Source organism: Aythya fuligula, chromosome 1, assembly GCF_009819795.1.
Source record: "Aythya fuligula isolate bAytFul2 chromosome 1, bAytFul2.pri, whole genome shotgun sequence".
NCBI classification, from domain to species: Eukaryota; Metazoa; Chordata; class Aves; order Anseriformes; family Anatidae; genus Aythya; species Aythya fuligula.
This window is the reverse complement of record NC_045559.1, coordinates 89,670,153-89,696,543: the sequence shown is the minus strand read 5'-3', so window position 1 is coordinate 89,696,543 and position 26,391 is coordinate 89,670,153. Positions and strand designations below refer to the sequence as shown.

General features: G+C 38.2%; 2 protein-coding genes across 2 annotated transcripts in view; one reads left to right on the top strand and one right to left on the bottom strand.

Moving 5' to 3' along the window:
• Positions 1–26,391, top strand: part of CMSS1 (cms1 ribosomal small subunit homolog) — a 232,342-nt gene that overhangs the window by 6,094 nt on the left and 199,857 nt on the right. The window lies entirely within an intron of this gene.
• Positions 1–26,391, bottom strand: part of FILIP1L (filamin A interacting protein 1 like) — a 34,595-nt gene that overhangs the window by 3,990 nt on the left and 4,214 nt on the right. The window contains exon 2 of the mRNA XM_032193946.1: positions 11,133–13,887. Within this exon, the coding sequence (XP_032049837.1) occupies positions 11,133–13,772 (2,640 nt within the window). The 5' untranslated portion in view covers positions 13,773–13,887. The remainder of the gene's footprint in view (positions 1–11,132; positions 13,888–26,391) is intronic.

The following is a 26,391-nucleotide window of genomic DNA, read 5'->3' as shown; positions in this document are numbered from 1 at the left end:
AAAGCTGATGTCAAATTTTTGTGTGTTCAGTATGGAGGACTTGGGGGAAATTGTGCACATTAAATTGTTAAATTGTTTGGATGGACTGTGACCTGATTTAACTCGGGAGCAATTCACAGGCATAGTTTGGGAGTTAGCCCAGAGGAGGGTTAACTCAGAGTAGGTGGTTTGCAGCTGGCTCACCTGTTCTGGAGCCTCAGGGAGTTTCTTACAGTTTGAGTTGACTGTGTCTGAGGGATGGGCAGAGATGCCTTTACCTTACTGGTATGGACATGGCTGTGTTATATTATGTGTTTTTTTTTTTTTTTTTTAATGATAGTGGTCACTTAACTTTGTTATGCCAAGATTCTTTTGTTTCTATGGAAAAAGTAGGAAAGTTGTTATGTTTAAAAAGTGGCAAATGGCTAGAAAGCAAAGTCCACAATCAGTTTTAACAGCTGGTGGTGATAATATTTGAACGTGATAGAAACCCATGGTATTTAACTTTCCCTATATGCAGTTTATGAATATGTTAGTACTGAGCTAATGATACTTGCATATGGTATAAAAGGGAGGGTGTTAGAACAAAGTTTATGGTAATTTCTGCTACCGAATAGCAAGGTGATAAACTGTATGCCAATTCAATGTTAACAAGTGCAAATTAATGTATGGGGAAAGCTAGTTTGCATACTAAACTACATATAGTATATTTACTATATGTAAATATATTTATTGTCACTCAGAAAACAGGTCCTGGAGTCTCTGTAAATGGTCCTAAGTATTCAGCAACTGGCAGATGTCAATCAGATAATAAGCACGTTTGGAGTTATTTTGAGAAGCATAGAAGAAAACAGAAAAACGTAATTTTCTAGTGTGTAAATCTGAATCATACCTATGTGGTTTTGCAGAATTTTGTCTGAACATCTCTCAGAATTGGGTATAACAGAACACAGGGAAAGCTGGCAAAGATGGTCAGTTACGGAATGGCTTCTGCGTATGCAGTGACAACATATGCTGAAGCTTTTCAGTTTGGAAAATAGGTTGTGGAGATGAAAAGCGAAAAGGAAAAGCTTGCTTTATTCCTAGTCCATTTCTAATGATCTACTTGAGAGGGCATACACTGAAGATATCAAAAGACAAGTACAAGATCAGTAAAAGGAAGCGTTCTCCCCTGTTAATGCACTAACACTCATTGGGACAGGCAGGCGAGGTGATGGTGTAAATTGCTTTGGAGAGAGTTCAGCCTGATTCAGGGAGTCCATCAAGGGCTGCTAAACATAAAGATCTGGTGAAGGTTTCAGATGAGGAGAGAGCCAAGTTGTAGACTGCTAGGAACTGGGCATGTTACTCTGCTCACCTGTACTTCAGCTTATTTTGTAAACAGCTATGAGATGCATAGATCCTGGGTCTGACAGTGTGTTGCTCGTTTCATATGTTAATTTTTGGAATTAGAAAGTATCAATTGTAGCTTTTGTTTATACACTGAGAAATGAAGGTGGCCTTGATAATGGAAAGGAAAAAGCTGTGTTTTTTCTTTGCGTTGTGGTCCTTGAAAGATTTTACCTCTAGGTGGCAGCAAAGTTTGTGGGTTTTGTGATGCATCACTGTTTTCACTAGAACTGAACTAAAGCTTATGATTAAATGCTGAATTAAAAAAAAATAACATGCATTTGTAAGATAATCTTGGATTTTATCACTCAGATTGTTAGTGCGCAAGGAAAAAAAAACTCTAAACCAACAGAACTCATTTTACTTAAATTCTCAAAGGCACTGCAAAGGAAAAAGGGGTGGGTGTTGGAGGGGATAATTGTGTTACTGCTGTATGACTATCCTTGAACACTGACTTGAGTTTTCCTTCTGGCTATGTGGCATTTTTTGTTAGATGAGGCACAGTATTGGGAATAAAATATTTGGATGCACTATTTCTGGAGGTGCTACTATCTGCTATGAATTTAGAAAATACATAGAATGTGTCTCAGATTCCTAACCATAAAAAGAATTGAACTACCCATTATTTGCAGAAACATATTGCAATGAATAGATGAAAAGTATTAATATATGGTCTTGTGTGCTCAAGTACGTTTGTGTCGCTAAGTGTTCTCTTCTGTCATCTCTTTTGGTTTTGTTTTTTGGAGAAGTGCTCCTTTCTGGAGATTCAATATGGTACAAAGCAGTTGGAAGATTCTACCTGTGTTTGGTTGAGTTGTGTTGTTAGTTCTTGAAAAAAGTATTTGTAGGCTGAGATTTTTATAGATCTTGTGCATCTAACTGGTTTCCAGACTCTGAAGTCCTCTGAAAACAGTAGGAAAATGGTGAAAATACCCCTGTGCTCTGGCCTTTGGTTCGTGCCAGTTTCTAGTTCGTTAAAACCATCATTTACAGCATGGCCTTCAGAGCAGTCAGATTTCATTTCAACCAAAAGTTTTAGATGATTCAAAGTGATGCTCTGTTTTGCAGTCATCACTGACAGCACCGAATGCATCTAAATTATTACTACTTAGTGTTCAATGTTGCATGGGAACTGATCACTTTGTCAGGGTTTGCTTATAGTCCTAATACCTAAGTTGATGCAATTCCTGTGTTGGTTTTTAGGAAGACCTATGTGACTAAAAAAACTCTGTAAATATTGGTGGTGTTTTCAATTTGATCTTTCACTATTATCTGTTTGTGGGAAGTCTATCCTCAAATCTCTTCAACTCCTTCTACCAATTCACTTCTCCCTGCAAGATGAATGAATGGTTTTCAGTCTACCTGATTCTTTTTTTGCCACCCACTTGTTTCCTGAATTTGCCAGCTCTGTTCATCATTGGTGTTAAGTTAAAGCTCCTTGAGTTCTCATCTGTAAGCCCTTTTTTTTGCTGTCTTTCTAAGTGGCAGAAAGACGTTTATCTTTCAAAAACCAAGCTGAACTGCCATTTGTGCTCTGGAGAGGCCTTTTTAATTCCCATCGGTGCTCTCAAAACACTCCTAGAAACTAAATGTTTCCCAGGAGCTACCTAGCTGGGATTTTAGCAGTTGTGTGGTTTTCCTTTATGTAATGTGTGTAAACAACAGTTATGTGAGTATAGGCAAATGATAACAACAAAAGCAACAACAAAAAAATGCTTTTGAAATAAGCAGGTTACGCAGCATGTCTGTCAAAGTAACAGGGTCATATTAGTTTTAGGTGTTAGATTCAAAAAATACCAAAGTTTTTGTCAGCAATGTTTAGAGTTGTAAAACTAAGTAGTTACAGCTATGTTCAAAGAATCAATAAAAATGCAGTTTCAAAAGGATCTTTTAACTTCCTCAGTTTTAAATTGACTTCTGAAGTAGATTTAATCACTTGGAGTGGGAACTGGAAGGAGAAAAGGGTATTACAGTGAGAACTTGTATGTAGCACGTGTGTTATTCCATGGTGGATGGCATCAGGTACTTCAGAGACTGGGACAAAGGCTTCATGGGTGACAGCTGTCATATTCCACATGCAAGAGTGAAAATGCCCTTTCTTTATTTCAGGAAGTCAGCTGTAAAGCTCTAAAATAATACCAGGATTTATATTCTGTATGCACTTTTCCCTAAGGGCACAGAGGTAGCTTATCTATTACTTACGTGGGCCATCAGGTATTCTGCCACAACACAGTGCTTGCTGTCTGGGGAGCAGGCTAAGGCAGATGTGTGTGCGGGCATCAAGGAGGGAAAATTCATGCTCTTTGGGTAGTTCTAATGTCTTTTGTCCTAATCTTATTTTTCTCTAAAAGTGTGATGCATGCTTTGCCTCCTGTTTGAAATATATCTGTTTAAATAGAGGCGAACAGTTCTTCTGTAGGCTTTCTTATTTTTCTGGTGTTGTTGTAGAACTTGATCTAGGAGAAATAACTTTAGATTGGGTTCCTTCTCACTCCTTAAATTTCTAGGTTTTTTTTGAGTGGTAGAGAGAATCATTTGCAACGTAAGTGAAAGTGGCCAGAGGGTGGTGCTGAAGATCCTCTACACAGAAATCCAAACGTGCTTCTTACCAGACTGCAGTTTGTTCCTAGATGATTGAATGTGGTTGGACTGAAAGCCAGGTCTGCAAGTGAGGATGAGTTACAATTAAGTGGCAAAGCTAAATATTCCCTTTGGTGTCCAAACAAGATGGTTTTCAGCTGGGACTGTTCAATTGCACAGAACATTTGAGTATTTCCTTGTCTTTCACTAGGATCTGGCATCTGTCTTCTGGGAATCCAGAGGGGAAATTCTCAGTTGCTCTGTGCTTCCTTTTATGCGACCGGTTTGTGTATGTGACTATATTCAGATGTGTGAGCAGGATAAGTAAACCTTACACTTACTGATCTTGTTAAGGCCTTAGGCAGGGAATTGTCTGGCTCAGGGCACCGTGTTTTCAGAAATGTACACACTGTTATAAATATCTGTGCAGAGGGAAAATAATTAGTAATCTGTACAGTGGTAGTACTCATCGAGCTATTAGGTGGGAAAACAATTGGGCTTGTTTAATCTGGAGAAAGTAAAACTGGAGAAAGATATGTTAACTGTCTTCTAATATGTGAAAGGCCACTGCAGAGAAAATAGTTTTCCAAATCCGGTGTAGGGATAGGAAACAAACTGGATTTCAATTTCATCAAGGGAAATTTAGTTCCGAAATTTGCAAGATTTTTAATGGCAAGAATGTTTCATCCCTGTTACAGATACTTGGGGTAACAGGGAAACTGTTATCGTTGCAGTAGTTTTAGAACAGGGTAAACCAGGGGAAGAGTTCAGACCAAATTACAAAAAGAAAATGGGACCTCGGGATGTTTTTCAGCCTTTCTAAGCTCAGTTTTCTGCCATTTCTACTATTTCTTTTTATATATCAGTCCTATCACAGAACTCACGATTTCAATATAAACTACTTGACAGAGAAATCTCTATTGAAATCAGAAATAATTTCCATGCATTTGACATGATTTGTGCTCATGTGTCCAAATGTGCCACTGCGATGTTATTCAGCTGAACACCAAGTTCAAATCTACTTTAAGGTAGGGAAAGTAAACAGGGTTGGGCAGGGTTGGAGGCAGAGTTGGCATTCCTAATTACTGAAATTCCGTCACAGGCCTTGCTTTTCTTAGGACATGTCTTCACGGGGAAATATAACCCCTGAACATAAGGTAGGTGAAAGGCTTATTGTTAATAGATAATTGACAACTTGCAGGGGAAGGTGAGGTTGTCGAGAGTCAACTCGTGTAGGACAAAGACTGCCTTGGGACTGATCGATCAGCACTACAAGGCAGCTTGCTGTTCTGAAATGGACAGTGCCTGTTGCTCTCTTCTCTTTGTCCCCTGAGAACAGAAGGCACCATATTAGGGCACTGTCTCCAAGAAGAAATATGGCCTTTTGGAAGACTACTGAACACCCTGCAGTATTGATTCTGCCCAGGAGAGGGCAGTGCCGACACGGAAATGTTTCTGCTGGTGCTTAAAAATTAAGTGTATTTGTACAATACATTATTTTACAAATATGTGTGAGGTCATCAGTTCTCTCTGCTTAGATCTGTGCTGCCATTTGTGGAGTAAGTCTTGACAGTGGGTCGTATTCTGCACAGACTGGGCAGCTAGGGATAGATGTGTTGATGCATTTCTAAGTATCCACCTTTTCAGGATGTGTGAAAACGTACTCATACCTACAGACACCTTTGAACGTGAAGGCACACTCGTGCTCTGCATGGAGGAGGTAAAAGAGCCGTATGCTTTTACCATCAGGGCCTTTTTTCTGTATGGAAACAGGCTATTTGCACCTGGGGAGGTCCCATTTAAAGGTGTGTTAATCGGAGTCCTACTTTTAAATATAAATATAAAAAATATATAATTTATATGTATAACTGTATTAATCATACATATATAAAAATACTCAACTTTTGTCCATCCTAGGTTGGGGTTTCTACAGGATAAAAGCATCACCAATAATGGGTTGAGTATGAGATACTCAAGGATAGGAAGTTGGGGATTTTTGTCATGACTGGAAGTGCCTTGCTCTGCCTTTACACAAGTCAATTAGCTTCTTCCCTCTCTTTTTTTTTTTTTTTTCTTTCCTCTCAGCTGTAAAGTGAGTCATTTCTTGTTAAAGCCCCCAAAGGTTTTTAGTGGGACTGTTCTGTTGAGTGCTTGGCACATTTGGAGTGCTTTGTGATGCACAGGCAGGCCAGATTGCATCTCTTCAGAGCACAGTGGTAGCACCTCAGGAGATCAGACCAGGGCTTTGGCAGCAACTCCATTATAAAGAGCGTTTGTCCCTTGTTGCTTGCCCCTTCAGTTGTGCTGATGTAGCTGTTTGTAGGGCTGTGCTGTGAAATTAATCCCGTTTTATCTTTTGGTTTGTTCGTTTCCAATCCAAGTTAGTTTCTCAACCTGCTTGGCAGTGCCCCTGAACAGCAGTGACAGCATTAACTGAGCGGGCGGTATCCTGTGGTAGGGCTACGAGTGGGGAAGGAGCTGCTTTTGGCTATCCCTGTGTGAAGGCCCCAGGGAGTGGAGAGTTGCTGATGGAAACAGGTCGTTCCTGCTGTACTCAGAATCTGCTTCCTAAGATTATTTTTGCTTAGTATTCTGGGGAGAATCATATGCAATTGGCAGCTCTGATATTTGAGGCCTACTGAATTTGAGGCCTACTGAATGGCCACAGAAGGATGGAGCACTGGGTGATGTGCTAGCAGACAGCATTTGGCTACATCTTGGGCCCACTGACTGCAGGTTTGTGAAAAAAGTCCCTTATTCATAAATTTTTAAGGTCAGTCTTTTCCCCGAGCAATTTCCCACTTACAGTACTTGGTGTTAATTTTAAAATGCCTTTATACACCCACTCGTGCTGAGCCTGAACCGTAAGATCTTTCTCTCTTCTGTTTCTTGGTAACATAATGTTTTGGTAGTCTTTGCTTAAGCCTGGAGATTAGGCAGTTGTCAGTTTTTGTTTTGCATGTCTCAAGATCTGTTTCCTAGGGACAAAGTCCCTAGGAACATGGTTACTCCATTTCCATCACCTAATCCTGCAGCATCCTTTCAATCTTAATCAGCAAGTATTGTATAATTCTGTTTCTGATTATTTTTCCTCAGTGTGGGAATCATGCCTTTTTAAGCCTTGCGTGAGATGCTTACGTAGAGATCTTTTCCCTTACAGCCTTGTGTTCTGTCCCCAGGCACCATATTCACATTATTTAATATACTATGAATTGGGAAAAGTAGCTGACTGCTCCTGTAATTTTTGTCAAATTTATTCATTAATGAGCTACTTGAGGGAGTGTTTCTTTTCTTTTCTTTTTTTTTTTAAATGTGAAGTAGTGCCTCTCAGTTGATGGACAGGCACTCTGATCTCAATACCATTATTGGTTCTTACTCTCTTCTTTTTTTCTTTTCCTCCTTTCCCTTCCCTTCCCTTCCCTCATCTGTCCTCCCTGCAAGGACAAAAATTATAAACATTTCAAAGGAAATATTTAATCACATAAACAGAATAATTCAGAAATGCTGAGCACTGAACTGTAGGTGCTGCCCTTGCTTGTGTTCTCTGGCTTACTGAGCTAAAACTGAAAAGAGCAAGGAAAGTGGGCTGATAACTGCTGCTATTTCTTTTATCATCTGACTCTCCCTTTCTGTTCCTGAAGGCTTTCCCTTCTCTCCTGGATGTCAAGTTGATTTTTAGATTTGAGGGGAGTTGTTTGCTAAGAATTTTGGAAAAGGAAAGGGTTGATACTATGATCTGCTGAAAACTGTTCTTATGAACTATTTCACGGTCTCTCTCTCTCTATTATTTTTGGTGACCATATTTTGCTTTATTATTTATTTGTATTGTTATTGTAAGTAAATATCTGTCATATTTCAGGCCTTAGGGCAAATATTGTAACCAAAAGTGTCTCATCCTCCAAGATTAAAACAGCAATACTTACCACCTGGAATGCATCCCAGTCCTAGAAAAATTGCCTTACTTGGTTGAAATTTAATATGATTATATGATTATGCTTGATGTTTCTGTTCAGAGAGTTTAAATCAATTTACAGACAGATCATTTAATTTCTCTCCTTACTCTGCTGCTTTCTCTTTACCTGCTAAGGAAGTAGGTGAATATTCCCCCTCAGTAAAACAGAAATCATCTGAAATACGGAGTGGTTTTGAACAGCTTGCAGTAAATTTTAAATACGTGATTTCAGTCCCTAAGCTATGCTTTCCATTGTTATGATGAAATTACAGCTAACTTATTTCTGTTCAAACAGCTGAGTAAGTTTCAGCTCTCAACAACATCCAAGCATGTATTTTCCCTCCTGTATGTTTTGAAACAGATCTTGGGAATTTGAATAGGATGAACAGGCTTTATTCTGCAAACCTTATTTTCAGGCAAAATAATAATTTCATTTTTCATCTGTTGAAATCAATGACAAAAACTCTGGTGTGAAGTCAGTGAAGGTCTATAAATTGACTGTTTAATTAGCAGAGGAATATAAGTATCCTTTCATCAAGGTGTGATTTTTTGGAAACATAGCAAGTTCATTTACAGGTAATGGTGATGCTTCTTATTAAGACATTAGCAGAATGTCTTAATAAGTATTCAGAGAGTAGCAGAAGAACTGTCTTGTTTAATAATTAACCTGCAAAGTGGTGTGAACTCTGGCCTAGGCTTTGTATTGAAAACGTCTTTTAAACTCTGAATGTCCTTATTCATAATAGCTTGGGAATTGTCCAAAGGACTAAGTGTGCTTGTTGGTATTATGTCCTGATTTGTGCTTATCTTTTACAAGGCATTGTAATAGATGGTCAGGTGGTTAATAATCAACACATTTCTGTACACTTGGAACGCAGGTATAAAATGCAATATTTTTTTATACACGATTTTAACGTCCAATAGAAGAAAATGCTAATGTTTCTCAGGGACAATTGTTTATTCTTTAATTTCTAGGAAATCTGACGTCTGTTACTCAGGGCCCAGTTACTCATTATTACGCTTATAGCATGTCCCTTGAGAGATCTTGGGTATGGATCAATAGAACATGCAGTACAGAGAGTGTTTTGAATTGACTGCTTTTGCTTTTAATTTTGGCTGAGCCTTTCAGTTAATAATGTGTAAGCTGAATGTAGTAAATTAACTTTTTCATATAATTGGCACACTCTAAAATTATTGTAATCTTGACTTGCCTGAGTGCTGGGTACTGTCTTCATCAGTAACTTTTGCTGAAATTGGTGGGAGCCAACTTGCAATTTGCTTTGCAGGATAAGACCATTCATTTCTTCTGAACTAGCTCTTAATCAGATCTCACTTCTGCAGTCAGTGAAGATAACATGAGACAAACCAAGTGGGAAGAACGTCTTGCGAAGCCCAATAACCTGATAGAGCATCTGTATGACACCAAGCTAGGCCTGTGCGGTTCCACATTGACTTAAAAATTTCCACTGCTCAGCTTTAGTACGCTTGTTGTATCCAATTCTATCACAAAACCTGTAACTTAATTTTTCTTCCCATTGTTGATTTTACTGAAGTGTGTAGGGGTGATGAGTTTTGATTTTCAGTAGAAGGTGTTCCTTCAAAAATCAGCTATTAACTACAGCTGTAATCATTTAGATTCTGGTCTGAAAAGTCCCTTTCTTACGTTAAAGCATGTACCAAAGTCCTTTGCTGAATCAATTGCTAGGCTGTACTGCAAAAATGTGTTTTTTTCTTTTACACTACGTAATGTAAACAAGAATAAAGATACGGGTTTAGTGAATAGGGACTTTATGCTTGCATGCAGACTTCCTTGTTGATAAGGAGGTTCGATTTTTATCCTCTCCAAAAGAGCATGAGATACATAGGCATTTAACTTCTTTAGAATAAGAATCTGACTCTCCGATTTGATTTTTTTTCTTTTTTTTCGTAACAGCTTTTAAAAAAAGAGATATCCGAAAGTGTTTTTCGGATCTTTTGGCTTGATTTACATTCAGTGGGGAAGTTGGTCCAGCAGTAGCAGCACTTTCTGGGTGGTTAGGATTTTGTGCTTGGCCCATATGTAATCTGAGGGCAGCAATGTTTATGTTTTTGTCCTTTTCCTAGGCACTAATACTGTATTCATCACTCAACTATCTTAACCTGTTTTCTCTGTGCTGTATGGTTCTGCAATTTACCGTAGTCCTAGAGGTCTGTGTTTGGAGAGAGGATTTAGTACCACTGCTTAATGGTTCTGTCTTCCTCTGCCTGTTATACAAGAAAACACGGCGTGCCATAGTTTGCTAATCTTGTTTCTTCTTCAGTGTACCTGTCTTGTATATAGCATGGTGGATTGATAGTGAGGAGCTAAGATGAAATTTGAGTGTGGTGTGAGTCCATTCTGAGCTAATTGTTTAGGAATCAAAGTGTTGCTGTTAATTGTTTAACGATGTACCTAGATGATGGTAGTTTTTCTGCTGGATTAGGAAAAAAAAAAAAAAAAAAACATGCCTTGTTTGAGTAGTTTTCTGATGTAGGCATCTGAATCCAGTTCACTTATAAGAAAGGTTTACAGGAGGGTATAAGAAGAATTGTAACCAAACATAGTGTTAAAAAGGTGGGGAGAAAAAGTGGTGGTTGTGGTCTGGAACATATCATTTATGCATCATAAAATCTGCAATAAGATACAATACATATTATTTTGAGTGTGTGTGATGTAACGATAATTATCTGAAATGAGAGAGCTAGGAAGAATTGGGAAATAGCAGGGAAGATAATGAATCAAGTCATATCTGAAGTTAGCAGGCAATATTATGGCTTAATTCAAATTCTACCATACATGCAAAAAAAATACAAACACACACAAAACCAAAAAATGTTCTGCAAGCAATGATAAAAATAATCAATTATTTACTGTTTTTGTAATGTTAAAATATTTTACCAAGGCAAGTTGCAGTCAAAAGTAATGTGAGTTACTTTGAAAATGGAAATACATAAAGATGCATTTATACAAGTGCAAGACTAAATATTTTACATAACTGTATTTCAATGAGAAGATATACAGTAAGTGCACACTTGATAACACTAAGCAGGCAAAACTTAACGTTAGTTCCATATACTGTTGTAAAGTTCATGCACAGATCTCTCCCAAAGGAAAGGGGCTGTTCCAAATCATTCTTGCTGGGATGAAAAACGGGATGGGTTGCTGGTAAGGGTGTCAGCATGGATGGGGGGGTCAGTTATAGACATTACTTACTGTAATTTGTGATTGCCGTGGGAGAGGAGTGGCTGTTGGTGTGATAGTAATACTGCTGGTGATTTTATTGGTGGGCTTACTGGGTATCCCGTTAGCTAGTGCTGGAGTTCGGTTATCTTGCACCGGGGTACAAGGGCTGACGGGCTTGGAGCTGGCGAGAGCTTGGACGTAAGGACTTCCTAAGTGGATGTGGATTTTGTTATCCTCAGTAGTTATTACACTTGATCCCGTACTGTTAGATCTCTGAAACTGCCATGACGACTGCCTGTCTGGGGATACTCTAAAAACGGCGTGCTTGGCTCCCATTTCCAAAGGCTCTGAGGAGAGCATTTGTTCCTGAGAACTTGAGCCTGGTAAAGCCAAAGGGGACATTGTTCTTTCAGGAGTTAGAGAACCACAGGAATCAGGAGTCTGAGATCTTGCAAAAGCAGACATGGTAATGGGAGAAATGGCTTGCTCTGGGCTCATGTAACCTTCTGCTGCTTTTGATTTTACAGGCGTTAAGGAGGCGTTTTGGATTATGGTTATTCTTTGCTTGGTAGTGCCGCAGTTGGGTATGACGGCCGTGCTTGTGTAGGAGTGAGGACTTTCAGCGGTAGGACTTGTTATTTCGAGTGTGGCTGTGTTCTGCCCGTGGTCTGGAGTTACCTTTATGTGAAGAGGTTGGCCGGGGGTATGGCTTAGCACGAGGTCTCCAGTCTGTGCACAGTTTCCATTTTGCTTTGTGTGGATCTTTCCGTTCTGAGGATGGTTGTCTTTGGACTTCATCCAAGGGATCCACAACTTCTTGTTCACGGCATTCCCAGCGGATGAGTTGCTTTTGAAAGACACCGGTTGTTCTTCCTCATTGTTGTCTTTGTCCTCGTTATCGCTGTCTTCGTACAGCTGTCCATTGATCACCGCTCGCTCTAAAGGCATGAGGGTTTTGTAGTCGGGTGGCTCGTTGTCTGCGGGATCTGTCTGGACTTCCTTGGAAAAAAGTTGCAAGTCAGAGATTCTTCTTCCATTCAGACTGGGTCTGGGGGTCTTACTGAAGCGTCTGTACTTCTCTAATTCTTTTGTCAGACTTTCCATTTCTCTTGCCAACTCCCTATTCTTATTTTCCTGCTGGGTGAGTTTCTTCTGTAAGACTGTATGATCACCTCGGAGGTGACAGATCAGGTCATCTGTTGCCATGTACTCATGAATTTTCTCTTTCAGTGCATCTACTTCTCTGGAAAGGTGACTTGATTTGGCTTCTTCTTCTCTGAGCTTCTTAAAAAGGCGCTGCTCTTGGTTGGACTCAGCCTTCTCCGTCAATTTATACCGAGCCACTTCCATTTTGACAGCCTCCAGCTCCTCAGACAGGAGCTTGGCTCTGTCCCGTTCATTGACATACCTTCTTTCTAGAGACTCATATTCATCTTCAGTTTTCATAAGATCATCTTCTATGGCCTTCATTTCTTTCAGCTTTTGCTTAAGCCTCTCAACTTCTTGAGAAAGCTCTTTGATTTTGTTGTTCTCCTGCTGCAAGGAAGTGCTGGATTTAGTAGTCTCCTTAAGCTTATTTTTAAGAAATTCCTTTTCGACAGCTTCCAGTGACTGAAGTCTCTTTCTTAGAATATTTACTTTGGAAGCAAGATCACTTCCTTTCTCCTCTTCTGCTTTCAGTTTGTTTTTCAAGTCATCTCTTTCTTTTGTTACACTGGATACTTTTTCCTCTGCATCAGATTTTGACTTCATTGCCTTTTTGCTTTCCTCAATGAGTTTTTCTGTAACGGACATCACCTTATTTTGTTCCACCTGAAGCTGAGAAGTTGCAGCTTGCAGCTTCTCTTCTGTTTGCTTTATTTTTTCACCCATAGTTTTTCTTTCATCCACAAGCATCACTGTTAGAGTCTTCAGCTTTGTTAAATCTTCTTTAAGTGTGAACTCAGTTTTTTCTAGCTTGCTTTCGATTGCTTCAAGCTCTCCAACTCTAGCTTTTAAGCCATCCAGCTCAAGGGACAACTGCTTTGTTAACATTTTTTCTCTTTCTAGGTTGCATTTCAGGGAGTAGCATTCCTGTTTGCTTTTGTTGAAAGCATCCTCTAATTTCTCCAGCTCCATTATTCTTTTGTTGAGTTTGTCAACTTCCCCTTTAAGGTTCTTGCTCTGTGTCGCTTCTTTTTCTAACTTTTTATTAAGTTCTCTGCACTGATCTTCCATTTTTATGAGCTCTTCGTCTTTTCCTTCCATCTCCAGCAGTCGCTTCCGTAATTCTTCCACTTCGGACATAAGTGTCGAGTTCCCATACTCTCCCTTATTTATCTTATCCCTTAGGTCTTGCAGTTCATCCTCTGCTTTCCTTAAAGATTTATTGGTCTCCTCCAGCTCATCGATTTGTCGGCTGAGAGCAGTCAGTTTTAGCCGGAGCTGACGATTCTGGCTGTCTTCATTGGTTAGTTTGGCCATCATTGCTTCTTGATCTTGGGAAACCTTACTGCTGTGGGCTTGCAGCTCAGCCTCCAGCCTGCTGGCTCTCCGTTCTTCTTCTTGAACTTTTGCTTCAGCAAGGGCGAGTTTCTCATGTGCTTGGTCGGCAGAAGTGGTTAACTCTTGAATTTTTTGACTTTGTTGATTCAACTGCTCGGTGAGTCTTTGTTGTTCATCTACCACCATTAAAGCAAAGGATTTCAGTTTAGTTAATTCTTCTTTCAGTTTGGCTATTTTCTTGTTGCTTTCCTTCTCTTTTTTCTCCTGATACGCTGTTTCTTGTTCAAGAAGCTTTTTCAATCTGGGGGGAAGAAATAATACCGTATTTTGTAGCCATTTTAATAGGCATTTAAAAATGGACTTGAAATATTAAGACATCTGCCAGATGTGCCTGAGCATCCACTTGTACTTGCAACTAGAAGCAGGGCTCTCCTTGTAGTGTCATGGTGAAGTCCCCACAGGCCTTAGCTTTCTACTCAGAAGTTCTCTGGTAATGGACACTTCAGTGCGATCATTTACACTTAATAACTTCAGTAGTTACGCATCTTTAATTACATTTTCAGCTTCTGACAGTTATCAGTGCAATACAACTGTTTGATGTTCTGCACTGGAACAATGCTGATCTTGGCTGTCTGCTGGGGCTAGGTGTGTACAGGCAGGGTTTTTTTTTAGAAATGTGATTATCGCAGTGCTTGAGAAATTAAATCAGTGCAGCCCTCAAGGGCAGGTATACTTTTACAGCATTATAAACCTCCTAATACCTTTAAGCTACTTATAAACCATCCTGATCTTTTATGATGTTTTATCATTAAACCTTACAGATGTTAAAGGATGTGAAGGAAATATACCCACACTAGGCTGTTAGTTGGGCTGACTAATTCCAATTTCCAAACAGTACATCAGAGCAAAAAACAAACATAGTAGGTGAGTCAGTCCTCAGTGGAAATACAGGCTTTATTACCTTGTTTAAAAAAATAAAAAATAAAAATCAGTCAGTAGATAAGCAGGAATTTACGTTAAGAACTTAAGACCAAACGTTGTTTCCTGTTACATTCAGACATGGTCTTAGATCCAAAACTTGCAGATGTGCTGAACTGCAACTCTGTTTTATATATTTCTTTAAGCTTTTCACAATGGTTTTCCAAAACCAGTGTTTACAAGTTTTTAGGTTAGCATTCAGTCTTAACCAAGATGCAGCATGCTTAGTTTGTTAGAGACCTGCAATAAGGCTGTGCATTTGTTCATGTAACAACCTAAGAAACCTCCAAATACCTCAGATAATTACGTCCTGTTGTAGACTTTGTCAGGGAGATATTTGTGGAACGGGTATGAGGTATGATTAGGTTTGGCCAGCACATCTGCCTCCTTTCAATTAGTTTTTTCCCACAGCTGACTTATAAATCATGTTCTGATATTCAAGAATAGTCTTAAAACCCTAGTCTAAAAGAATATGAGCACTTGTATGTTTTGCTGTTGTTCATATGTATGATACATATTCCTTTACAGAGTGCTGGTGAGGAAGGAATTGCATATCAGCAGTGTATTTCAACAAAGTACTGCTTACGCACTTGTTAGCTGAGGCCCCTTCTGTCCTGTCCCCGAAAAGTGATAATGACCCTCCAGAAGTAGCTGCTGAAACATCAGGTTCCTGTTCCACAGCTGTCCCTGGTCAGTGCTGTGATATCCAAACAGTAAGTCTTTACAGCTTTCCACTGACAAGTTCCTGTTGCAGCCATCCTTTTTGTTCAGGAAGAGCTTAGATAATGGCCTCCTTTGCACAGCTCTTTATTAGCTGCTGGCTGACTGGAGGCATATATTTCTGGGGGCTTAATAGGCTGCCTCAGCAACATCCTCATGGGCAGCATTGAGGTTTTTTTTTGCATGGAGAGAGGAAGTCCCTGCCATGGTACAACTGTCCATCAGACTTGTCTGGTTTGATGGGGATACTTGATAGAAATCCATGGCTATGAAATTTCTTAACACGTTCTCCATCCCCACAGCTCTTATTTTAGTGCAGAAGTTGCATAATACTGAGTGTAATGTGAAAAATATTTTTTCACGTTTATGTGAAAACTAGGTGGAAGGGGGAGTAACAGTAAACTGAGTTGATTTCAAAGACTTAAAGCAGCCCTGATCTCTTTACAGCAGTAGATTAGTATAATGGGGGAAAATAGACATGAAAAGGTGTAAGTGGAGAGGGAGAGGTTTGTGAAATGAGCTTGGAGGAATGTTGCTGGCTGACAGAACAAGGCGACTGCGCCATCTTCAAAGGCAGCTTTTTACTGTGTTGTCAGTGTATACACTTTTGTCATCTTTATAACATTAGCTTGTTTGAGTTCTTTTTAAATAAAAAACTCACAGAACTCTCTCCCCTCCCCACCCTTGTCTCTGAATGCTTTAGTAGTGAAGTTCAATAGATGATTTACCGTTGCCATAGATATAAAACCATAACAGAAGCACAACCAACAATTTCATTTGGAATGAGCTCAGTTTTTGCGTGTGCATGAAGTTAAGACACGTTAATACGGTTAGACTTGAGGTTATTAGCATGTGTTTTATTTTTGCTTCCTTCACTGTCATTTGTTTTTGTTAGGCAAATTTGGCTGAATTTAATTAATTGGTGTATTATTCAGTGCTTCTTTATTAACTAGTTGATATCTCTCTGTCCAAATGATACTAATGCACGAGTGACTGATGCCCCCTAAATTGCTTTGGAAAGAACACTTTCGACCCAAATAGGAACCAGCAATCCCAATTTACATGGGATGCTGTTTAAAATTTTATGATTGAAATCAGAGACTTGTTTGTAAATAAATCAGTAAAGTCAGATGACAGATGTTTGAAGGAATAATAACAAAAGTCCTTACAATGAACATGACAGGTATGTACAACTTCTGTTTTTTCCTGTCTCTTTTTTTTTCTTTTTTTCATTTGTTTGGTCTACAACTCCATTTCCCAAACTATGCGGAGTGCTTGTTGAAGTCTAGATTCAGTAAAGCTCTCGAGGTTCCAGATCAAGCTGAATGTTTGATTGAGGTAGTTTAAGCCAAGTTCTGATCAGCAACCATGCATTGCCATGGGCATTTGAACAAAAGTGTCTAAATTACTAAATCTGAGCTATTGGTTGTATAAGCTGATAAGAATTTTCAAGAGATTTTTTTTTTTTTTTTTTTTTTGATTGTTCCAAAAGACTTTAGGGTATGTAGAAATGTTTCTCTTTCATTCAAAACATAAACTGCAATTTTAAAATCCTAGCAGAAATAGAAGGAAATACTTTTAACCCCTTAAATATATAAAATCACTTCAGTGAAGTTAAATTGTGGAGCAGAACTCAGAAGCTGTTAAAGGATTTTAATGTTTCTTTTTTTTTTAAAAAAAAAAAAAAAGTTGTAATGGTGTTTTGTTTTGTTTTGGATCATGTGTCATTAAATATGCTTCTGCGTTCATTTTTGATAAATGTGGGGTTGCAGGATGGAGACTGAATACCTGTTTAACTTTCTCCTTATGCAAGGGGAAGCCTAGTTTTTTTTGTCTTGTATTATAAAGTCTGGCCATGTATATAGCAGAAAAATAAAAGTGAAAGTGTGACCTTAGATTCCATAAGCAAGTTTTTGAAAAAATAACAACAAAACAAACAACTTTTAAGCCACCAGGTCTCTTTGAAGGACATAGGTATGTTGCATCTGAGAGAGTAATTTTGCCAAAAACACACAAGGATCAGAAAAAGTTGACTTCAAAAGTAAATAAAGGAATGGGAACTCCCCTATCCATTAAAATATTTTTAGCATTTACGTTTTCAGCTTTTCATGGTAAAGTAACTTCATTTTAGACAAAGGTAGGTATATCATTGAGGCAAAGTATTCACAGATAATTCCAGGCAGTTGACTTCATAGGACTACAAGAACCCTTTCTGAAACCAGGCCAGCAAAAACAGGCATTGGAAACCGTTTTTATGAACACAAATGCTAGGTAGTTAAACAGAGTCAGGGCAGTGTCTTATTACTCTTTCTTCAGAGCTTCTGTTATAAATTACTGCTTTATTGTGGCTTACTATCGTACTTGTTTGCAATACCATTTTTTTTTCCTTAAAGAAATATGTCATCATCAGCTCTCATCTGTTCATTGTAACTGCATTTCTCAGCTTGTATGCTATAGCCTCTTGGCCTCAATGTTATGTTTTCAATCGTGTTGTCTTGTTTTCTAGAATTTTTTTAATGCTTATGGTTTCAGCTTCACTATGTTATATTTAGCAATGCACTACTATGTGCTCTTACAAGACACCCAAAACAGCTCATTGTCTTCTTGGTGTCATGTGATACCTTTTTTATTTTCAAGTGCAGTTTTCCGCTGTTGCAGGGACCTGTACTACATTGATATTGTTTAATTTGTGTTTTTACAGGACTCTAGGGGAGCTGTTTTTCCTCTGAGTTTCAGGAAAACTAAAGAAAGCGTGGGAAACTGAGATTGCAAAACTCTTGCCTTTTAGCTTGTTCTAGAGTGAATCGTTGTTCTTAGAATCATATTTTTTTTAAAGGAATAATGTAATGATAGCTGAGTTCTTTAAGGATTAAGGATGCAAGTGAAAATAGGTTCTGGTTTTTTTTTGTGTTCTTTTTTTTTTTTTTTGTTTAGTTGGACTTCTATCATTTCTTCTGCCAAAGTATCGCGATCTTAGCATATACCTGATCAGTATCAATATCTTGATATGTATGAGGTCATGCTGTAGAAATGACTAAGATTTTGAATGTTTGGGGTGCTTTTTTGTAAGTCTTAAATGCCTGTTTTTATCCAGTTTGTGTTTTCTCCCCAATTAAAGATGTGGCTTAATAGAGGTTTTACAGGTTATAACATGAGGGAGACTTTCTTCTAAAGTTTTTGGACGTGTACTTGAATCTCCCCCTGTACAATGCAAATAAAAATGCTAAGCTGAAAGCTTTTAAATGTAGATGAAGTCATGCTTCTTCGTCTGAGGCATTCTTCCCAGTTAGCAATAAGCCATCGTCTGGCTTTTATAAGAGAAGAAACATGCTTCATCATTTCTGGTAAATCTTAAAAGTTGGTGTAATTTTTGACACCAATACCGTTAAGTATTTATTTTCAGAAGAAAGCCAGCCTGTCTGTGCCTTCCATAGTTTGTGGCAGTAAAATTTGGGTTTGTTAATCTGAGTTTCTGGTCTTAGGGTATCTGTGTGTTTCTTTTCTTTGCCTACAGTTCTACTCACTAAGGGGTAGTTTTTATGAAGACATATGTTATGGCTACTTTTATAGCTCTCTTTATTATCTGTATTGATGCTTCTTTTTTTTCCCCGTCATAAAGAAAGTCAAAATCCTTTGAAATTACAGCAGCAGCAACATACCATAGCTGTTGTGTAATCTGTTGGCTTTATCTGAATCAGTCAGCACTTCCCGACAGAATGCTAGCACTTACTTTAAAATTTGTTTTGCAGTATACTATTTATGTGAAGATATTTTAAATCATTAGTTCATCCTAGGATGCAAACCTCTGCAAAGGGTGTCTCAGCTGCAAGAGACTGTGTGTAAGGCAGATCTCCTGATAAGGAAATTTATTTTATTAAATAAGGACTTTTAATGAGGGGGGTGTGAGTTCTGCTCATTACTCCACAGACTACCACAGAGAGGTAATCGTTGTTTTATCTGATGCTTAAAACGCTGACTTGCTTTACAAAGCTTAATAGAAGTCATATATGATGAATGGTGTTGCCAGTTCTGGGTTAACTTGGGCAAAATTTAAAATGGATAACCAGATGTACTTAGCTGTGATGCTGCGTAAATGTAAACAGGATAATATATTCTTTGAAAACCAAATTAATCTGTAACAGTAACATTGACTGTGACCATGATTTCACAACTACTAACTTATTAAAAAATCCTCCTGGTTGAATAGGGATATAGATATTATAAAATCCAGTGTAAATTTGGAGACAATAAATGGCATCAGAAATGTTTGAAATTTGTATTGGTAAGTTTGAGATTTAAGACTGGATCAACAGTGACATCTGGTTGGAGTAACTTCAATCCAGTACTAAAATTCAGGTTTACTTTATCCTAAAACATTAGTTGATAAACAAACAAACAAAAAAAATCTGTCGAGTTATATTCTTCCCGTATCTAGATATTCTTGGAAATCACCTATCCAAACACCAGTATTGTATAAAAATAGCAATGCCTTCTGTGCCAATAACTGTTCAGATTTGCAATGTATGGGTTCTTAATTCTGGCCATTCACTTCTAATCTTGTAATGCCTGCCCTCTGTAGCATCCGAGGTAATCAACAGGGAAGATTCATGACTTGTAGATAGGAGTGAAGACGTTGATATCCTATTAAATTGCTGACAGGGATTTTTTTTTGTTGTTGTTGTTTGTTTTTTTTTTCCCTTCCTTGACTACCTACCCTGAAAAACAATTGTAATGAGCTCTGTCCTGACAAGACCTCAAGAACAACAAGCTTTACTTGGAGTTGCCTTAAAAGAAAAACCTCCCAGAGTTCAGCAACTGGAAAGCACAACACAATGAGTTGTGAGCTGTATTCTGATGTGTTATGTTTGGGAGATTTACTTCTTTCTTCCGTCCCTCTTTCTATTAACAACTATTTCAGATTATTTCATTATTCTTTGAAGTTAGTATCTATTACTGCTGTCAGTTCAATGGCGTGCAAGTGTTAATAGCTTTATGTTCTGAATCTAAATGTGTCAATAACTTAACAGGCTCACATGAATATGATTGGGTTTCAGTGGTTAATAGTTTGGGATTATTTTCATAATACTGTAGTGCATTCTCTCCTTCCCCCCCAGCAAACTGCCTGTAAAGTCGGAAATAAAGCAAGTGATTTCAGATGCAACACCAGAATTTGGAACCCTTCAAATTTACGTCAGCCAGGAAATTATAGTTTTGCAGATGGAAAGCTTTCAGAAGGAAATGGAAAGATGAACCACAAGAGATGTGGTGTAGGGGTCAAAGCACCAAGACAGAGACAAATCTTTTCAGTTACTAATCCAGGTCCTTTTTTTTTTTTTCCTTCAGCTTAAACAAGTAAAATTTTGTGCCTGGACTTCAGACTTCTTAAAATAGAAAAGCAGTGTTGACTTGCTGTAATGGATTATTTTGAGAATTAGTATTAATCAAGAGGTTTTAGTGTTATAGTTACTAGTCAAATTTTAAATGGCAATGTCACTGAAACGACTGCATTTTGAGCAAGTTAAATCAGTAGGAGGGATCCTATGTCTTTATGAACCCGAGCTTTGTTTTAAATGTATGCTTTAATCATTACTAATAAAACGTTATTGCTTGACCACACATTGTTGAGCTGTTCTTACAATCACCAGCGTTACAAAGCTCGCAGTATTACAGAGGTAAACAGGATAGTGCTTTTCCACCTTTTTTTCCCCATGGGCAGGTGTACACCTTTGCATTTTCTGTATGGAGTATCAGTACTGGGAAGTGTTATCCTTGCAGCCCGCTGCTACCATTTATCCAAGACAAATGGTAGCAGGAGTTAACTGAGCTCCTGCAAACTGTCTTTTCGAGCCCTGCTTGTCTTTCCCCCATGGGAAGATGGGCAAGATGCATGCTCTTCTTTGTGCCTCAAATTCTGGAAGCTCCTGGTCAGGCTGCTGCTAGCACTGATTACCCCAAGCAAGCAATGTGTGTTTAGTTCATGAGGTAAATGCCACCTGCACGTTGTGTTTACTGTTCATGGAAGTGTTAACAGTTTGGGGGCTGAATTTTTGAGTGTAGTATTTTATCTGCATCATTCAAGCAACTGAAGAGTTTGCAGAAGTTCTGAATCCCTGAATGCCTCAGTTGCTTCAGCTCTCTGTAAGTTTCTAACCTTTTAGTCTTCCTTTTACACTTGTCAGTTGAATACCTCTTTTAGATTAAGAAACAGTCTGAAATTTGTTATCTATAAGAAATTTCAATAGATAATTTCTGCCTGTAATTTGATATTTTTTTTCCCCTTGAATGTAACATCGTAGAGTGTAGGTTCAAGGTGGACCTCCAGTTTTATCAGTGTTTTTTCCTGGATGCAGTTGGGTAAATGGGTGCTTCTCTGCTGTCTGATTTACCTGGAGCTGTTCTGTTGTCTTGACCAGAACTAGGCATAATTGTGCAAATATCCAATTCTTACAAACTTTTTTTAAACTTCAATTAGTTAATATTTTTGGTATGACAGAAAATGGCACTTAGCCAACAACAACACATCATGTTTCTCAGAGGGGACTAGTTAGTCATAAATGTCATTTTCCCATAACATTTACAGGAATTGGATGTTCTCTAAAACAATTTTAACACAGATTTTTATATAGAAGTAAATGTCTAGAGCTGCTTTTTCATCCATGGGTGGAACAGGCACCGTGCCTATCTCTTATGCTACTATGGCCTTACTTCTATGTTACTGGTCAGCAGCAGTGGCAAAAATTTAGGACTTTCCAGTTGCCATTGGTACCTGGATAAGCTGCTCAGTCATACAGCAGCCTCTTGTTTTTAGACAAGTGGAAGTTGACTGCAAACTGCAGTGTGTTCTTCGTGTGCTCCAATACATGTGACAAGATTTTTTGTGCTTAAATTGTAATTACAATATTTTGTTAATATTGTAAGACAAATGGTGAAGGTACTTCGTTATTGAATGGGTTTGTCTGGGAAGGCTTGGGAGTTCATCATCATTTTTAGGAAGGGGGGGGGGGGGTACTTAAAAACAATTAGACAATAATTCCTTAGGAATGATGCAGGTGTTGTCTCTCCTGTGCAGGTGGATAAAATTACATGACTTATTGAGGTCATGTTTATAGCCATAAAATCTTTATTATCTACATACATCCTAAGACAAGAATAAGCCCTTTTTTGTGTGCTGGCTTCTGAAGTACATCTGTGTATAATAAACCCTTGGTGTATGAAGACTGTGCTGAGGTGGCACCCCTTCTTTTCTTTAGCATAAAACTTGAACCTTAATTGTTACTGCAAGTGTAGATTGAGAAATTTAAATTTACCTTGATGCCAAATTCGTGGAGTTAATAATTTTCTTATAGACCTGACAATGGGAGGGTATGTGTTTTCCCTAAAATGGACCTTCCCATCACTTCCTCTTGGAGGACTTAAGTGAAAAGGAGCTGGTAGCAGTGCAGCACAGTGCAGTTCAGTGGCTAAAGACAGCTTTGAAGCTACAAGTGATGAAGAATGCTGTCAGTTTCCTAATTTGCAGTATGATTCTTTGATAAATTGTATTAAGACTATTTCCCACATATTACAAATTTTCTGGGTATGATTCTAGGTATTGAAGCTCTGATTCAGACAATGTCACTGCCTGGGAAATAATTCACTTCCTTGCCATCTGTCCTAATCCTGCTAAGTGTCTTCTACATCTGAATTTGTTGGGACTTGAAGCATGGGATGTTTGGAAGTTGTGTTATTTCAACAGGACCTCAGCCTACCTTGGCCTGGGAACACTCGGTGAATCATCAAAAGGTGCATGTTTGGTTAAAGCATGTTAATCCTTAGCATAGATGCTCTTATTCAGGATTTGTCACCTTTGCTTCTCCTAACTGTTCCTCTTGAAGAAGACATTTTAGACTACAGGATGGGAAACTACAGCTGAGAGCTGCTGCTGCTAGTCTGAGAAATGTTTTCTTCTAGTTCTAAGGTTTACTTCATAGATTTAAATAACAAGGAATTAAAATAGTCTTCACCTGTGATTAAGTAAACATCTTTTACTCTCAGATTGGTTGATTATGATGTATTCAAGTAAGATTGTCCACTCTTGTATGGCCTTGAGAATTCACTGTGTTAAACATCAAACACCCTGCCTATGCATAAATGAAAGTTAGATCCTTTAGACATGTGTCCAGTCAAAGTGCCAGTAACAGTTTGTGTTTAGAATCAGCTGCTTTTTTTTTTTTTTTTTTTGTAGCTACTTGCACGTGTGTTCAGCAGCTGGAGTGACTGTTGCTTGCTTTGGAAAATAAATGTTTTTTCTAGGGAAAAAAAACACTGAATTGTTAGGATGAAAAAGTGGACTTAGCTAGTTCTAGCTATGCTGTGTGCAATGGTTTCTTGAACTCCTAAATTAGTCTTCCTAAAGCCAAGAGAGATGCTTACTTTTTCCATCTTTAGTTGGTTTCTGTTTTTTTTTCTCTTATGTCTTTCAAAAACTGCCATAGAAAAAAGGCCTTTTTAGGAAAAAGGAGGGTCATGTCTGTGTATTTTTTCCTTGCCCCTTCAAATAAAGGCTCTTCAAGTTGGTAATTCAGTTGAACGATCTCTAGCTCGTTATTGTACCCCAAACTGATTTATAACCAGGAATCATTATGTGACTGAGGGGCATTTGGCTACATGCCCTATTTGATCACTCTTCTTGCCTCTTGGCTGATGATCTGTGATGCTTAGGTTGTATTTTCCTCTTTTCAGATGTCACTCAGAAATGAAGGAGCTGTAGCATGCTTTCATGTGCAGTATGTTTCTGATGTAATACGTTTTAGCTTTTATCATTAATTTAAAAAGTGATTTCAGTTGCTGACAATGAAAAGACACCATTATCTCTAGACAAAATGTGCAAGTTATTTGGTTAACTGTGTTATCCCAAGTATATGAGAGGGTCATATACAGGTTATAAAATGTTCAATTCTTGTCAAATTCTGATTTGTTGTCCCCCCAGTTAATCAAGTCTAAAATAAGAAAATTTTGCCGTATACAAGGGCGGCAATAATTATCTAGAGCTTTAATCAGGGGATGGGAACAAAGCAAAGGACAAGCTGACCCTTTTGTAAGTGGCTGCTCTTTTCTATGCTGTGTTGCATTTTCTTTCCTCCTCCTTTTTAGGGGTTAGCAAAATCTGTATGCTTTTAGGTTCTTGTCAGCTGTTGCCTGCTGTTTTCCCAAAAGGGAATCAAGGTGTGCACCAGCTAGCAGAAGCCTAAGCACTTCCAGCAGTTGCTGTCATCCTTTTTCCCCATGCTGTAGACCATCTATTTTATCTGTCTTGGAATGTCCTATACGGAAGTTATGCTTGATAACTTTGTGGGTTTATATTCCCCTGTCCAGCTTACCCATATATATGAAAATGCAAGTGGCTATTTATATCTTAGACATGTTTTTAGAAACATTTTAGGAGAAGTTTTAAGCCTGCCAAGGTTCATGGTGGCCTTTTCATTGAAGCCAATTTCTTATTTAATTTGGGAATGATGTGAACTGCTAGTCAAAAGATGTTCTCTTTACATGAAGGATTATATGGTACTATTTCGTAAGTTAAGAAAATGTTTCAGCTTTGAGCAGTAAGAAATCACTTTCTTTTTTTTTTTTTTTTTTTTTTCCACCTTCCTATATAAAATCATTAATAGCTGTTTGAGGACCTAGTTCTCATAGAGCTACATCCAAGTTAATACATAGAGCATTGGATTTCAGATATTTATATTATGGGCTAGCTGCCCCAAATGTGGAGTTGTGGTACCCCCAGGTTCAGGAGACCAAACTTCATAAATAAATGAGGCTTACTTCATTCACTTTCCTCTTCTCTACGAAGGGATCTGAGACAGAATGGCTGAAGTTGTGTAAGTGCTTGACTGGGAGGAGTATTTTGTAGCTGAAAGCTAAAACAACTGTGGCATTTATCAATCTGCTTCTAAGAAATATCTATGTAGCTAAGTAGAATCAAATCATGTTTAGGAATATAGGGGGTAGAATTAATTTCAGGTAAGCCAGGCTTAGTGGTGGTAAAACTTCCAAATTTTCATAATAATTTGACTTAATGACTGAAATTTCTGCAAATTTTACCAAAATATTGATTGAAACAAAAAAATGTGGTGGAATTCAGGTAGCTTACACATTCCTTGAGATGTTTTTGTCTGTGAGCTAAAACTAGGTGTGTAATTAAAATGTGAGTTCTATGAGTAGGTTACTATTTTTAAACAGCCAATCTTTGTTGTTGTTTGTGTGCATGTGTTTTGCCTTGTAGTAGCAACATACTGGTTAAGGTCAGTATTTTAATTTTTTTCCCATCTCTTATGCACCCACTACAGTAGTTGCCATGCAAACACGAGATGAGCTTTGTCTCTCCACTCTTACAGTGAATTGGAAAGAAATTGCCTTGAATATAAGGTTTCAGGCAGATCTTTAAAAACAAAAACAAAATCTCCCTGACCTATTGTTTCTTTTAACTTCAATGCAATTGTTGTGTTCCTTCCCAGGCCTTTGGAATTTAGTAAAGGACAATGAAATCTGGTTCGTGCATTGTTTTACATCCCTGAAATGTATGCAAGATTAATCAATCCCTCCACCCCCATTTAAAAAGAAATAAGTTTTTTTTTTTTTTTTTTTTTTTTTTTAAGGGTCTCAGTTTTGATCAGGTTGTTTTGTTTGATATTGTACAGGCATAAACATGAATATTGAATGTTGTCTGACCTGGCGGGTATGAATGAGTCTGGGCAAAACATCTGGTGAGATTAGAAAAGGTTTCCTTTTATAAACTAAAAATGGTCTGTTTATGGAATTATTATGCAAAAATCAAAATGCCTCTGATAGATAACTTTTTTTTCTCCTAGTCAAAAGTATTTCATTTCACCTCTTATATCCACGTTTTCAGTCATGTTCATCAGAGCTTTGTGCCCCCTGCTAGTAGCACTTTTTTCAGGGTTTGCTGAAGTTCAAGCACAAGGTGATGGTGGGCTCTGGTTGCTCTGCTTCTATGAGCATGCAGCATGAAGTAAAACAGCGTGGGTTCTTCAGTGACTACTCTCTGGTGGTTATCTACAGGTCCCCTTGCCCAGCTCAAGGCTGAAGTGGATGTTTTACACCACCA